This window comes from Lycium barbarum, chromosome 2, assembly GCF_019175385.1.
Source record: "Lycium barbarum isolate Lr01 chromosome 2, ASM1917538v2, whole genome shotgun sequence".
In the NCBI taxonomy this organism is placed as follows: domain Eukaryota; kingdom Viridiplantae; phylum Streptophyta; class Magnoliopsida; order Solanales; family Solanaceae; genus Lycium; species Lycium barbarum.
In genome coordinates this window covers 132,665,898-132,682,008 of record NC_083338.1, presented here as the reverse complement: position 1 = coordinate 132,682,008, position 16,111 = coordinate 132,665,898, and the positions used below count along the sequence as shown (strand labels likewise).

The 16,111-nt window shown below is 33.7% G+C and overlaps 1 protein-coding gene across 1 annotated transcript; it reads left to right on the top strand.

The window, feature by feature from the left end:
* Positions 1-8,618: 8,618 nt before the first annotated feature.
* LOC132628928 (protein MAIN-LIKE 2-like) lies at positions 8,619-15,809 on the top strand. The gene is made up of 3 exons (XM_060344678.1): positions 8,619-9,069; positions 9,300-9,421; positions 15,747-15,809. Exons 1-3 carry the CDS (start codon positions 8,619-8,621, stop codon positions 15,807-15,809), a joined length of 636 nt encoding a protein of 211 aa, XP_060200661.1.
* The last annotated feature ends 302 nt before the right edge of the window (positions 15,810-16,111 follow it).

The window sequence follows — 16,111 nt, the reverse complement described above, 5'->3', positions numbered from 1 at the left end:
TTGCCGTCATTCTAAGCTAAGGATCGAACTTGGGGGTGTTGATTTCGTGATTACTACTCTTGAAAGGTAATGTTTCTACTCCCTAATAATTTATGGTTGTGAATTGATGAATTCTTGGGAGAATAATAATTGGGTTTGATGAAGAGAATTATATGAACTATGCTAGAGTTGTTGGATTGTTGACTTGGGATTGTTGTATTCATATGGTTGATGAAGAATGATGTTAATTACATCTAATTGAGATTGTAGAATTAGCTAGAATTAATAGAATGGGGATTGGGTGAAGAAAACACCATTAATGAGGGTTATAGAGCTTCATGCCCACTAAGTGTTTGATAAAATGCTTAGATGAACAAAATATGGATATTGTTGCTAATATAGAATCCCTATGGCTTGTATTGCTATAGATTGAAGTTGAAGGGATTGAAGGACATTGTGATACGCTCAAAAGCGGGAAGTTAAGGTATGTAGAACTTCCATCCACATGTGGGAATCTCTACGTTCTTCCCCATGATCCGTTTCGTAAAATCTATGAAGTTCAAATCCTAGGGCATTAAACCCAACATATTGGTAGCCCGTAATTATGTATGTATGTACATGAATTCCGTATCTATGTTCGTTATTGTATTTCCTAATCTTCCATTACGGACATTAGGGATCCTAGCTTAATCCATGAATCATGAATTCTTCCTCATGTGTTCTCATTATGTTCATATGAAATTGTATGGTTATATTTTACAAATCACAAGCATGTTTTCAAGTCAATTACAAATATATGATTATGAACTATTGTATTTCTCATGATCAAGTACATGTTTACAAGCTATTTCATGAAAACATGTTTACAAGTTATTTCGTGAAATCATGATTTCAAGACAAGTACAAGTAAACATGTACTTGATCATGAGAAATACAATAGTTCATAATCATATATTTGTAATTGACTTGAAAACATGCTTGTGATTTGTAAAATAAAACCATACAATTTCATATGAACATAATGAGAACACATGAGGAAGAATTCATGATTCATGGATTAAGCTAGGATCCCTAATGTCCGTAATGGAAGATTAGGAAATACAATAACGAACATAGATACGGAATTCATGTACATACATACATAATTACGGGCTACCAATATGTTGGGTTTAATGCCCTAGGATTTGAACTTCATAGATTTTACGAAACGGATCATGGGGAAGAACGTAGAGATTCCCACATGTGGATGGAAGTTCTACATACCTTAACTTCCCGCTTTTGAGCGTATCACAATGTCCTTCAATCCCTTCAACTTCAATCTATAGCAATACAAGCCATAGGGATTCTATATTAGCAACAATATCCATATTTTGTTCATCTAAGCATTTTATCAAACACTTAGTGGGCATGAAGCTCTATAACCCTCATTAATGGTGTTTTCTTCACCCAATCCCCATTCTATTAATTCTAGCTAATTCTACAATCTCAATTAGATGTAATTAACATCATTCTTCATCAACCATATGAATACAACAATCCCAAGTCAACAATCCAACAACTCTAGCATAGTTCATATAATTCTCTTCATCAAACCCAATTATTATTCTCCCAAGAATTCATCAATTCACAACCATAAATTATTAGGGAGTAGAAACATTACCTTTCAAGAGTAGTAATCACGAAATCAACACCCCCAAGTTCGATCCTTAGCTTAGAATGACGGCAACAACTTGTACTACACTTTATCCTTCACGAGCTTCGGGATTCGGGGCCTTAAACTTGGTTGATTCTCTACTTTCTCTCTCTAGCTCTCCTCTCTCTCACTTTATCTCTCTAAAAATCTGAAATTTGTGGATATGGAGGCTGCTAGGGTTTTCATTTTCCTTAAATACTAAGGGGAAATGGGTTTGACCCAACTTGAAAACGGGTTGGGACCTTTCTGTCTTAAAACGTCCATATCTCCCTATCCCGATATCTCTTGTGAACCCACAACCTATGGTTGGAAAGGTATTTCAATTATCTACAACTTTAGTTCTTTGAGTTTTCCCAAATTCCCAATTTATGATAGGGTTATGGCCTCCCGAATTCAGGTGACCCGAAACGTACATACGGACCAAGATACGGTCACTGTTACGGTCCCGTAACACAAAGGACGGACCGTAACTTGGTACCGTAACTTGGTGAAAATTTCCAGTGAGGTTCTGGAAATTTTTGGTGTGTTACGGTCCACTGTTACTGCCCGTAACACGAAGTACGGCCCGTAACGTCACCGTTACGCTGGCAGAATTTCCAGCGAGCAGGCTTCAGTAAAATGGGCATAACTCTTTGCACAGATGTCCGTTTGACCCCCGTAAGATACCGTTGGAAAGATATTTCAAAGGGCTACAACTTTCATCAAGGAAGTTTTCTAAAATTCCCAACGTATTTTCATGAAATTTGACTGGAAGGCAGACGTATCGAAAACTTAGCCGATTCTATAGGATTTCAAGTGCCTTACTATTAGCCATATTGAGACGATCATATCTCCTTGCTCCGATCTCTGATTGGCTTGGTCCTTACATCGTTAGAAAGGTATTTCTACATACTACAACCTCATTGGGGTTACTTTCCCAAATTCCAAACCGATCAAGGAGTTATCACTGCCCGAAATAGGTCTATCAACCATTTTCGCAAAACGTTCAAACCTTCAGTGTTTCCACTAGAACTCTAATGATATGAGCTTAAACTTAGTTCCAAGATGCGGGGTGTTACAGTATAGGTGTGGCTGGTGGTGGTATTGTTTGTAGTGATTGATGGTTATTGTATGGAAATCGTAGTTGGCGTCGATGATCGTAAACTGTGGCTAGTGGTGGTGACGACTGATTGTGGCGGAGGGTGATGGGTCGTGGTAGTTGATATTGGTGAGCGGCGGCAATAGTGGAGTGAATGGAATAGTAATGAAATGTCATCTTTACAAAAATCCTTGAATAGATAGCATCTTCTTAATATTAAGAATTTGTAATAGATATTAATCATTCAGATCTCTTTAAGACCTATTAAGTGGTTGTAAAATAAAAATAAAAATTCACTTAATGATTAAGATTCAAACATAAAAAACAAACACTTAATGACTGGGATCTAAATGATATAGATTCGGACTTTCATTAAGTGCAAATAAAAGAGGCCTTATATGACTTAATTGACAGTCCAAGGTCTAACTTTATAAGGTGGCATAAAATATTGAATTAACCCTTGGGTGGGGATGTGAGGGAGTTGAATATTATACCAAGAAAATTAAGATGATGTTTTATGTTAAGAGTTACAATTTTTTATAGCATCAAACAAAAAAACAATTTTCTGCACGCTTATCCCTTGCAAAATAAAAAGAGACACCTTGTGAACTAAAAGAGAAACCTTGTGAACTAATTTTATTTTGGATAGAAGCATCAACTTCCATGAAATTAGATTGCACCTTGCCTTTTTTTTTTTTTTTTTTTAATCCTTCCTTTGAGATGTTATACCATTTTGTTGCACTGAAGTATATTAATTTAACCAAAATAAAAAGTATATTAATTCGCCATTTTGAAGGATTCAAATCCATTAAACAATTCAAGTGTGAAATCATAGTTTTAGCATTCTCCTACTAAATGAGATTTAATTCCATGACTATATTCCATTTCCAACCAAACTATTTCTATTAGAAAAGGATGACAGGTGGAAATATAGTTCTCAGTTAACTACTCAAAAGATAGCTGGATAAGACACAATTCTAATATTAATGTCTTCTGTTATCATGACTTACAAAATAATATTTTAACTTCCCTTTTGAAACTGTGTAACTACTCAATTTAAAACCTATTGAATAGGTGCTTGGTCAATATTTGGATGAAGTAAAAGATAAAGAGTATTTGAAGTTGATCTTGAAAAGGATGATCTGGGAGAAGTTGTGTTTGGACATCAAATTCACTTTAAAAAAAAGGTAGATTTGTAAGTAAAAATCATCTTTTCATATGAAAATTCAAACAAATATTTCAATGTCTCACCAATATTTTGAATATTGAAGTTCAATATTCGAAATTCTCTGAGTGAAAACTAGTACTTCACTTGAAATACATCTCAGACAAATTTTGCAATCTTTCATCACTATTTCAAATAATGAAGTTCAGTATTTGCACATACTGATGGCCAAATTTCAACTTGCAAATAATTACTTCAACATTTGCAAGTGAATTATGGCCAGACATTAGTATATTTACATGGCACAAACAGCAGAACAAGGGAGTCAGTAAAATACAACTTCAAGCAAGAATGAGAAATGGTCAAAATACATGCAATTAATGGTTCTGATTACCATCAGTTGCGTTATGATTGCTAGAAAAATATGACTAATCAGATCAGACCAGATGCAGCTTTTGCAATAGTACCTTAAGAATAAGGTACTTAATTAGCTTTTACTAACGTGAAGCTTTTGCAGGATCACCTTAAAAAACATAAGATACTTATTAGCTTTTACCAATGTTAAATCCCGCATTGGTTGAGGGATTGGGTTGCGGTCTCCTTGTACGGCCTTGGGAAATCCTTTTTGGGATTGAGTGCCCTATGTTTTTTTACTTTGCCCAGTTTCAGAGCCAATGACGATGCCTATAGTTGTGCTTCTCAAATGTTGGGCCTCTGTGTTATGCTATACATGCCTTAGTTGTTCAGTGATGTGTGTAGGAGGGGTGTTAAGTCCTATTGAGGAAATAGGTTGTGCCCTCCTTTTATGGTCTATGGGCAATCCTACGCTTATGAGCTAGTTTTTTTAAATTGAGTTAGGCTCAAGATTCATTTCTTCACAACTAAAAAACAGCTTTTGCAATGCTACCTTTTATAATATAAGATGCTTATCAGCTTTTACATGTTTTACAGGTCGTTGATGCACTATGCAGCATTGTATCAGCATTGCCTGCAAAAGATGCAACAGCTATTGTTCTTCAGGTCCGGATTTCGATTTTTTTGAATTTGATGATGACATGAATATGAACTTTTGTTTCTTGAAAGATGCATTAGATTATTCACTGTTTCTCTAGAATAAAGAAAGAGAACATGAACTTTTTTTCTAGTAGCTGATTTTAAGCTCAATTTCCGTCAGTTGGATCCATAAGGCTTTCACAGATGTACATGCTTTCAACTATTGCATTTTGTCCATAATAATTTGTGGCTGCATATTTATAAGAGATACACATTTTAGATGTTTTTGTGGTATGGGGTACTTGTCTGCCTCGTGAAGTTCTTTTGACTTCCATCTTTTATCATCTTGTAACTTTGCGCCTAGTCATTTGGGTCGTCATCACCATATCTGTTTAGTCACTTTCCTTGCTTCGTTTACTTGTCAGACGGAGAAGCATGCACCTTACCACAGCTGGAGGTAATAACAACCTTCAGTTAAAACATTTCCCATTCTCATTGAAGTAAATCTTTGATTCAGTAAGATAGGACTTTCTATATGCCCTGGAGTTCCGAGTAATATATTGTGTCTGAATGGCAATTGGTCAAGGCATAGTTATATCTACAAGATTCCAGGATATGTTGTGTTTAGTTGCCGGCTCATTAGACAGTATTACTCCTTCCGTTTCAAAATACTTGTCATGTTTCACTTCTCGAGAATCAAACTACGGTATTTTAATCAATATTTTAAAAGAATTGCAACTTATAGTATTTTTCATATAATTTCTGAATATCTAAATTGTAATTTAAATATTAAAATAATCTAATTCAATTTAGCTTTAAATATTAGCAAAAATTAACTCTGAAAAGATTGAAACATAACAATTATATGGGACGGATGAAGTATCATTTTTATTTTTAAATGAAAAGGGTAGTGTGTGTTTGAATTTCAAATTATCTCCCCCGTTTACCTCCCACTGTACATAAAAGAAGCTAACAAGTGTGTGGACTCATTAATAATCAAACTTGCTTAACAACTTAAAAGACCAGTAGTTTATTATATCGTCGGAAACATTCTGGGGAGCTCCTCAAGCTAAGACAAAATGAACTATTCTTCACCTTGATTTAGATAAGGTTACTCCTAAATTCAATAGAAGTGAATGTCCTCAATTCAAAGAAATTTTGGAGGTGAGAACTGAGATTTCTCTACTCTCACGCCACTTCTCTAATTTCACTACAAGAATGATGCATATTACATGCAAATTTTGTTGGGACTCATAAAGGGATATCCGTAGGAAATTTGATTTCTTGCCAATTTTTCTGCTAAGATAAATTCGTTGAAAAAAAAAAAGCTTTGTAGGTAATTATTACTTATGAATTTTACACTACTAAAAAATCACTGTTTTCCCATCGAAAAATCTTCAGTGGCTATTTCCCATTGAATGTCGGTGAGAAAAATATAAATAGTAGGGTTTTCACACGAAAAATTTATGAAGTTTTCTAGCGTTTCAGTGGGAACATGTTTTTCACCATACATTTTCCTAGTGAAATTGTTTAGTGGGAATGAGGTGAGAAAATCATATTTTATAGCATAAATTTCTCACTTAATGTCAGTGACAAAACCTCTTTTTCTAGTAGTGTTAAAATACACATGCAATTTACCTGCGGATTCAAATTTCAAAATAGGTTACATCGGGAAGTTTCCCCATGAAATTATTGGAATCCGCAGAAAGTGATGCCGAAAAATTTAAGGACAAAAGGAGAAATTTCTTACAGATTTTCATGGGGAATAATCCGCAAGAACTTCTCAGGTAAGATCCCAACTAAATTTACAGGAAATATTTGGCAAAAGTTTGTGGACACTAAGGAATTTTTTTGGGGATGTTTCATGGGAAAAACCCACAAGAAAGTATCGATGAAAATTCCAAAGTAAATTCATAGGAAAACATTTTCGCTTGAAAATTTCCATATAAACCCCCACAAGCAAATAGCTACAAAATTTTCTAGGAAATTTATTTTGCATGTAGAAATAGTCTCTCTACTCCTTGATAATCATTTGTAACTTTGCATTATATCTGATATTAGAGTCCGGAGCCAAAATGACTTATTTTTGCAGCCATTAATCCAAAATAGGATGAGTTTTTTTTTTATACCAAAATAGGTATTTCATTGGATAACCAACGAAATACCCACACAACACTGTTCCGGTGCCGAACTAATAATTTTTTTTTTTTTTTTGCATTTCGTGAATTCATGAATGAAATAGGTTTTTTTTTTTTTTTTGTATTTCGTGAATTAATGAACGAAACTGTTTTTTTTTTTTTTTTGCATTTCGTGAATTAATGAACGAAATAGATTTTTTTTTTTTTTTGTATTTCATGAATAAAAAAATGAAATATGAATTTTTTATTTCGTTTATATAAAAACGAAATAGGAAAATATAATTTTTTTTTTTGTATTTCGTTTATATAAAAACGAAATAGGATTTTTTTTTTTTTTTTTTGCATTTCATTTATATTCCAACGAAATAGGAAATTATATATATATTATTTTTTTTTGCATTTCGTTCATATACATTTTTCTGCTCTCCACTTTTACCCTAGATTATTTTACCATATCCTCTCCATTCTCCATTCTCCATTCTCCCTTCCCCATTTTCCGTTCATCCTCTACCTGCATTCTTTCTCTTATTCTGTTCTTCATTCTTTTCTTCTTTTTCTACTAATCCTATCACAAGGATTCCTCAATTTTTGCTCCATAATCTTTTTCAAATTGAGGTAATTTATTAATTTTATAAGTTTTTACATATATTTTTTGATTTAGTCATTATAAATTAGTTCACATTTATTTTTTTGATTTATTTATATCTTATACTTAGTGTAGTAGACTATAATAAAGAAAACAAAAGTTACAAATTTAATTAATCAATAGTTGGTAATTTCAGTCGTTGCTTCAATTAAAAAAAGCTTTTAAAAAATGTTAGTAGAGTTTATTGGTCAACGAACTATAATTAAAATACTAAAAAGATTGTTGAAGCTACTGATTAAAAAGGTATAAATTTATATTATAAAATGTTCTTTTAGTTAGTCATTTTCATAGAACAACAGTTAAAAAAAGATGAAGAAATTGTGAGGAAAGTAAGATTGTTAAATATAACATAAAGATATTTGTATCATTTGTTGGGTCATTTTCTGTGTTCAAATTGTGACTAGTCGTTGGAGATTATTTTCTGTCATAAGCATAAAGAATTTTTAATTTTCAAATTAAAAGTATAAGATCAAGAAACTGTGAGGAAGTTGGCGTTGTTTTTTAAGCTAATAGACAAAAATAGCATGTTCCTTTTTTTTTTAATACCAAAATGGGTATTTTGTTGGATAACTGGCGAAATACTATTCCGATCCGGTAAAAAAAAAAATTAAATGTCCTTGCATCCCCTCTCCAGTCATATGCTTTGTTTTAAATAGAAAAGAAATAGTTATATGTAAGATGAATACTATTATGGCAATTAATTATGAGCTTAACCAAAAGTTTAATTACATTTCGTTGACCACATAGGGAACTGCAATTATTTTTTGACAGTTGTACTCTTATTAATTTTTTTTTCTTTTCTCACGTGATAATATATCTTATAGTTTGACCTTTGTTGACTTTCCTATTGAATATATAGTAAACAATTGTGTAATGTGTTGCCCATTATTCTAACAGCAGCGGCTTGGTGTTGCAATGTTATACATATGGATCGCCCCAAAGTCAATGTACATCCAGGTCCAGAAAACTATGATTTATTAATACTCCAGCAACAACATCGATCCCAGGCTGTGTGGGATGGAAAATTGACTGGACAGAACGCGTGTTTAACTATACGTCGTGCGAATCATGAATTTTGGAATCACGTGAGGCAATACCCTTTACATAATCGCATCCTTAATTACTTTGAGAGGTGTGGATTTGGGGGAGTTTTAGCAGTAGGTAATGTGCAGTATGATGAAGGAATCATCACTGCACTTATTGAGAGATGGCGTCCAGAGACGCATACATTTCATATGCGGACTGGCGAATGTGCCATCACGCTGCAGGATGTCGATGTGTTATATGGCATTCCCGTGGATGGCCACCCATTGGTCCAGAGAAATGTTAAAAATATAACTAAATCAACGTGGCAGGAATTGATGTACAACCTTACTGGTTGATTGCCCGGAGAAGAAGCAATTATAGGTAATAGCTTGTTGGTAATAACACAATTATCTAATCATTTGGAAACCTTGATTGCCAAGAATGATATTATTGATGAACACACTGATGAGGCTGAGGTACAAAAGAGGGTCAGGTTGTACCTGCTTTAGTTGATTGGTGGCACTATATCCCTGATAATAGTGATTCAAAGCTTAGTTTACACTTTTTGCTTGATATAATAGACCTTGATGCAATAGGCGGGAAAGCTTGGGGAGCAGCAGCATTATCATACTTGTACAATTGTTTATGCTGTGCTTCGATGGCCAATAGCCGTGATGTTTGTGGATCTATTGTTTTGTTACAGGTACGTGAATTTCAATAATATATTGCTCTACTTAAGTACGTAGAAATAAGAGATCAAGCAGCATTCTTATAACCACCATTACCCAAATTTTGAAAAATGAAATTAGGAATCGAAAGTTGAGCTTTATTATAAACACTAAATGTACCACTATATATAATGCAATCTGGATTATTAATATTTGTGTATAATTCTAAATGTCAGCTAACCATATTTCCTTGAGTTGTCACGCTAACAATTTAAAAGTATTGCTTGATACACGTTTAAATAGTCAACTTTTCTGCTATATTTTAAATAATATTTTAGATTTCCTAGTGTTATAATTTGTATAATAAATCATTAAAAATTATAATATTGTCGAATAGCTTGCACGACAATATTAGCGCATTATCGGAACCCAACCATAACAACACAATTTTCATGTGTATTTTCGAGTTATTTTATTTAATTCAAAAAATATTTATATATTTAAATTTACTTATACAGGTTTGGGCTTGGGAGCGAATAATCCCGATGCAGCCATTACTTCGTCCCCCCCAAGAGTAAACGAACGAGATATTGTATTTGCGCAGAAGTGGACTCGTCGTGGAGTTCGTGAAAGCGAGGCACGAGCTGTGCTAGTAGTTTGTAGGGATGTTTTAGACAACCTAACTGATGATCAGGTATTTTTCCTTTTATGAAATATATGAGAGAAAAAATAAAAGTTGAAGGATATGAAACAGATAAGAGAAAAACAATAGATGAAAGATATGAGATGGATAAAAGAAAATTGAAAGACTAAGGATATACCATAAGTAAAGATAGGACAATATTTATAAACGGAGAAAAGTAAAAAAATTCGCAAATTAAGTCACGAAATGTAAAAGATATTATTTTGACAACTATTCAATGCTCGTCTGAAACTGATTGAACCAACAGAAATGAACAAAAAAATAAAATTAAAACCATAGCGCTATGGAGAGTAGAAAAAGGGTAAAAAAAGAGAGGGGGGGGGGGGGGGGTTCGTTATATACTGCGAAATGGAACAAAACATTTCGTTGGTATATAAACGAAAATAAATAAATTATTTTCCTATTTCGTTTTTATATAAATGAAATACAATATATACATATAATATATATATATATATATATATTCATCGTTGGTATATGAATGAAATTAATATATATATATATATATATATATATATATATATAGATAGATAGATATTCCTATTTCGTTTTTATATAAACGAAATGAAAATAAAATTATTTTCCTATTTTTTTATATAAAAGAAATACAAAAATACAAAAAAAAATTATCCTATTTCGTTTTTTAATACACGAAATGCAAAAAATAAATAAATAATAATTTCCTATTTCGTTGGTATATCAACGAAATACAAATATATATATATATATTCCAATTTCGTTTTCAGATGAACGAAATAAAAAAAAATCATATTTCATTTTTTAATAAACGAAATACCAAAAAACAAAATATACTATTTCGTTGATATACCAATGAAATGCAAAAAAAAAAAAAAAAAAAAAAAATCCAATTTCGTTTTTATATGAACGAAATAAAAAAAAAAATCATATTTCGTTTTTTAATAAACGAAATACAAAAAAAAAATATATATACTATTTCGTTGATATACCAATGAAATGCAAAAAAAAAAAAAAATTGTTATATTTCGCTACAAGTGTAACGAAATGCAACTAAATATTCCGGCTAGGACCAGTGCTAATTGTGGGTATTTCGTTGGATAACTAACGAAATACCTATTGTGGTATAAAAAAAAAAGGCAACCTATTTTGGGCTATTAGCTCCAAAAACAAGTCATTTTGGCTCCGGACTCGAAATTCAACTCTCTTTCTAATATATTTTTCGACAGTGAACTTCAAGCGGCTCAGGAACACATCATTAATTGGAATTTTACTACTTCCCTTTTATTTTATACTAGTCTCTATGTTCGTGTGTTGCACGATATAATAATACGTAAATTTTCTGTCAAATTTTTATATAAGAAAAACTAATGAAGTTTGTTAAAATATCCTGTCAATTATTTATATTAAAGAAATCTAAATGCGCTCTTATTAGTCTACTATTTATGCTCGTTTTAGCTCTGCGTGAAATATGAGCATTTTTGCTCAATTAAGTAACAACAGTGGCATGATTAACCTAAACTATAACAGAGGGCAAATATTATAAATTTTGTACACTTATAGGGGATTTTTAAAAATATATATATAAATGACCCGAGATTGGTCCTATTGGCCTCCTGGCCCGAGCCTTATAACCCACGAGTCATGTTTATTTTTATATTTCAATCAGTGAAAACTTTGTACAACCAACCAGCTCATTGAACTCGAGAGCTGGTTCTCAAAATTCTAAAACAACTTGAAAGAAACGTCGGTAACATTCTATGAACTACACAACTATCTGGGAAAAATTGTTCAATTTGCTAAGACAATCGCTCCATTTCTGTTGCTTCTGCCCTTTAATCCTCATATAAGCAAATCTCTAGGTAAATCCCAAGACATCAATCCCCAAGTAAGAAATTCCAGGTTAATTTCCAAGAATAAATTCCCAACTAGAACCGCAGCAAGTACATTCCCATGTAAATTCACAAGCAATAACCCTACCTAAATTCACAAGTAGCACTACCTGGGGATTTTTTCATGCAGGTCAACAAAGGGAAAAAATCATTTTCTTTGTTTGTTTATCTGCCAATTTACCTACGATAATGGTAATTGCCGATTAGCGTTTCCCGGTAATTCTCCAGATAATATTAGCGCGCTAAATGATGCCCAAATTACCTGTGAATTTTCCTGAAAATTTAGTTTTTGCAAGTAAAATATTCTAAAACTTCCCAAATAAAACATATATTCGCACTTTTTCTTTTAGTGTTTTTATATGTCTTCTCTTAGTTTCTTAAACAGTTTAGGTTAAGGGTGTGTTCAATGTTAGAACCCTACACAAGGTGCTCGAAATGTGACATGGTTATGACAAGGGATTTGGCATATTATCCTTTGTCACAGGCCTATGCGGGGTGAAAAGTCAAGTTGTCAATGAACGTATTGTCATGTGCGATAATAGTGTTTCTTGGCTGAGGTGCGCAGGCTAGCACCAAGGCATGTCAAACGTGTGCAAACAATGGAATGATGACATGACATTGGTGCTAAGGCATCGAGCATACAACAAATGAGTTGGCACAACAATGGGCATCAAGGCACGATGCATTTCTGCCTTGGCTTGTCTTGACAATAGACATAACAATAGTATGTAGTTCAACATATATATAAAACGAGAGAATCATGAAAAATTTGGTTGTGGGCTTGGATTTCACTATATACAAGTGACATTTATATGATATACAAGTGATATGTATTGTATATGTCATATGCATATCTTGTATACATCCTATGTATGTTATAAGCATCATTATTATATATCCGATATACACGTGACATACATGTCATGATATACACGTGAAATACAAAGTTGCAGTGATGTTTTTCGGCTATGTATTTTGACTCCAAATCGCTTCCAATTTTTCTCAAATGTTGTATATGGTCTTCTTCAGATTTAAATTGAAGCTTCAAGTGGGTCTTTAATGTAGTTCTTTGAAAAATACATGAAGAAAGAGGTTGATTAGACGGAAGAGTTTGTGGTGTAAGGAAAAGAAAATGTGAAGAAGTTGAGGAAGCTATGAGAGTTACCCTTGCAAAATCCGAGAGAGAAGATAAGAAGAAAGATAAATCTTCAAATTCCTGATTTTGTAAGTTTTGTTTAGGGGGAGGGGGTTAGGACGGAAGGGTATGGTTGAATCCTAAAACTATAGGCCAATTTAACTAGACTTGACATCTTCATGTGCTAATGTTGAATCCTAAAACTAAACGAGAAGTCACAACCTCTTGCAAACACAGTAGAAGGAAAGGCAAAAAGGTCTTGGTGATGGACAAATCGAGTTTTCTGCACTCATCGAATTTGTCACGGCTCGAACCTGGGCCTGGATGTACACGACACCCGGTGCCTGATTACATGTGATCGAGTGAACCAACTAGCTGACTAAATCAACATGTGGTAACATAACATACTGAATACGGAAAATAAACTAACACATGCTGATATACTGAAAATTCTAAATGACATACATCAAAATACGGAAACGCTAATATAAGTCTGAAGCATAAGTTGTAGCCAACATGACTTAACATAAAAGCCTGCGACTCTGTACTCTGTCTAACTGTCACTCAAGTCTATGAAACCTCTAATGAGGTACTGAAAACACTAACGGTTTGTAAATACTGAAAGACTGTAAAGTAATGATAATGCCTCGAAAGAATTGGGGCTCACCAAATAGCTGATATTGGAAATCTTAGCGAGCAGATTCGTCATCATGTAAATTTGTACCTGCATCATGAAATGCAGCCCCCGGGCAATAAAAAAGGACATCAGCACATTTGAATTGCATTGTATGTCAAGCAACTAAAAGAGAGAACTGTAAGTGGGGTGCTCGGGGAAAAGTCAGCCCAAATCAATAAACATGTAATAAGTGTTGAAACTGAAACTGGAAACTGTAAACTGAAACTAAACATAAGTACTCCATGTTCTGAATGAGAAACCACCTATTTATCTGTGTATAATAATCTGCGGCCTCAGGCCCAATATATATGTGCACAAGCTGCGGCCTCGAGCCCAAGTATACGTGTACATAACTGCAGCCTCAGGCCTAAAGATGCATAAAGCATAAACTGCGACCTCAGTCCCAAATATAGATGTTCAACATTCAGGGGATTAAAATCAGGAATTGAGAAACATACTGCAATACATGATGCCGAAATACTGAATCATAATGAGTTACATGATACTGAAATACTGAATAGAACTATACTGAAACATGTATCCATGAACTGATTATGAGAACTGAAGCTTTAACTATTTATGACATGCTGAGTAATCTAGACTGAGACTCATGGACATCAAACACGAGTCTATATTTATTACGCACTGAGCTCACAACGTTCGTAATGAAAGTTATGAACCAATTACAAAACTGGAGAATAAAAGTTCTGCAACTATTCAAGGAATTAAGCTTAACTATATTTCTGAGGCAATTCGTAATGTTGTAAAAGAAACGTAGCGTAGGGAGAATCATTAACATTGCAACGCAGAAAGTTAGCCTCACATACCTTAATTCCAGTCTTTGAGCATAATACAATGTTCGCCAATCCTTTCAACCTTAATCTATAACAATACAAGTCAAAGGGATCCCATAATAGCAATAATATTCATGTTTTGGTCATCTAAGCATTTTATCAAACAGTTGGTAGACATAAAGCTTCATGCCCTTACTAATGGTGTTTTCTTCACCCAATTCCCATTCTCTTTCTTCTAGGTGATTCGACAATCCCAAATAGATGTAAGTAATATCATTCTTCATCACCCATATGATTATAACAACCCTAAGTCAACAATCCAAACCATACAATAGTTCATACATTTCTTACTATCTAACCCATTAACTTATCTCTCAAGGACTTAGAGTCCATAATCACCAATTCAAAGCTATAATCGAATGAAATAGGAAAGTCCTACATACCTTATTAGCTTCAAAACCCAAAGGAAAATCCAAATTTTTGATGAAGAACTCCAATTCCTTCACTTGAACCCTTGAAAAGGATTTTCTTGAAAACCTTAGAATTGTAGAGTTGGATTTCGCTTAGGATTCATGTATAATTGTTAGAATCACTTAGAAGTACATGGAAGAACCTTACCTTGATTGGTAGAATGAGGAGAGGAGAGGAGAGAAAATTCGTGCTAGGGTTTGAAGAAGTGAAGAATGGAATGAAAAATCAGGAAAAACACACTTAAAAAGGTTTTAGGGGTCGCAAGTCAAGGAAGACGCGTTGCGTGCCTAGTGAGATGCACTGCCTGCACGTGCACGTGCTCCTGTACGCAATGGGCTTTGCTTCGTTGCCCGTCCGTGCACGACATGGCCTTGGGAAGTCAGCCTGCTCGCGTTGCGTGCCCGTGGACGAGCACCACTGATAGCTCTTTAGTGAAACATGCATAACTTTTTGTACATAGATCTAATTGGCCTGATCCTTATATGGATGGAAAGGTATTTCAGAGCACTTCCTAGACCTCCTATCTTGGTTCCGTTATATCCCCATATAACGAGTCAAACCTTATCTCAAATGTATGGGGTGTTACAGAATTGGATCATCACAGAAGCAAAAGAGTACTTTTCTAGTTGATTTGCAGAGAGGGAAAGAATCCTAACAACAAAAAGTTTGAGTAAAAGAAGAATTACTTATGTTAGTTGATGTTTCATGTGCAGATATTCAGGCAAAGAGGCGGACCACTTCCTCCTACATTATCAGGTGAGAACTCACTTGTATGAGATAAAGTTCCAGTTTGTTTAGAAGGTTGCAATAGGCAATGCAGGATTGTGTAAACCTTATGAGTAGCATCTCATTCCCAGTTTCTTTTGTGGCACTCCTAAGGTTTCGGTTTGTATAGACAACTAGGTGTCATTTGTAAATAGTCATATTATGTTTTAGATTCTTTACTTTCTGGTATATTGTCTTTGATTATTAATAAAATATCTTATAAATAAAGGAAGGCGAGTTGGAAAGAAAAAAGACCATCAACTTGCTGAATAAAGTGACAAATAAATAGAAATGGTTAGTACAAGGAGGTGGC

Excerpts from the sequence above, each read along its gene's own strand:
- LOC132628928 (XM_060344678.1), top strand. The coding sequence starts at position 8,619 with ATGGATCGCCCCAAAGTCAATGTACATCCAGGTCCAGAAAACTATGAT. Across the intron at positions 9,070-9,299 it reads ATTGATGTACAACCTTACTG|ACCTTGATGCAATAGGCGGG; the intron begins GTTGATTGCCCG and ends TTGATATAATAG. Across the intron at positions 9,422-15,746 it reads GATCTATTGTTTTGTTACAG|ATATTCAGGCAAAGAGGCGG; the intron begins GTACGTGAATTT and ends TTTCATGTGCAG.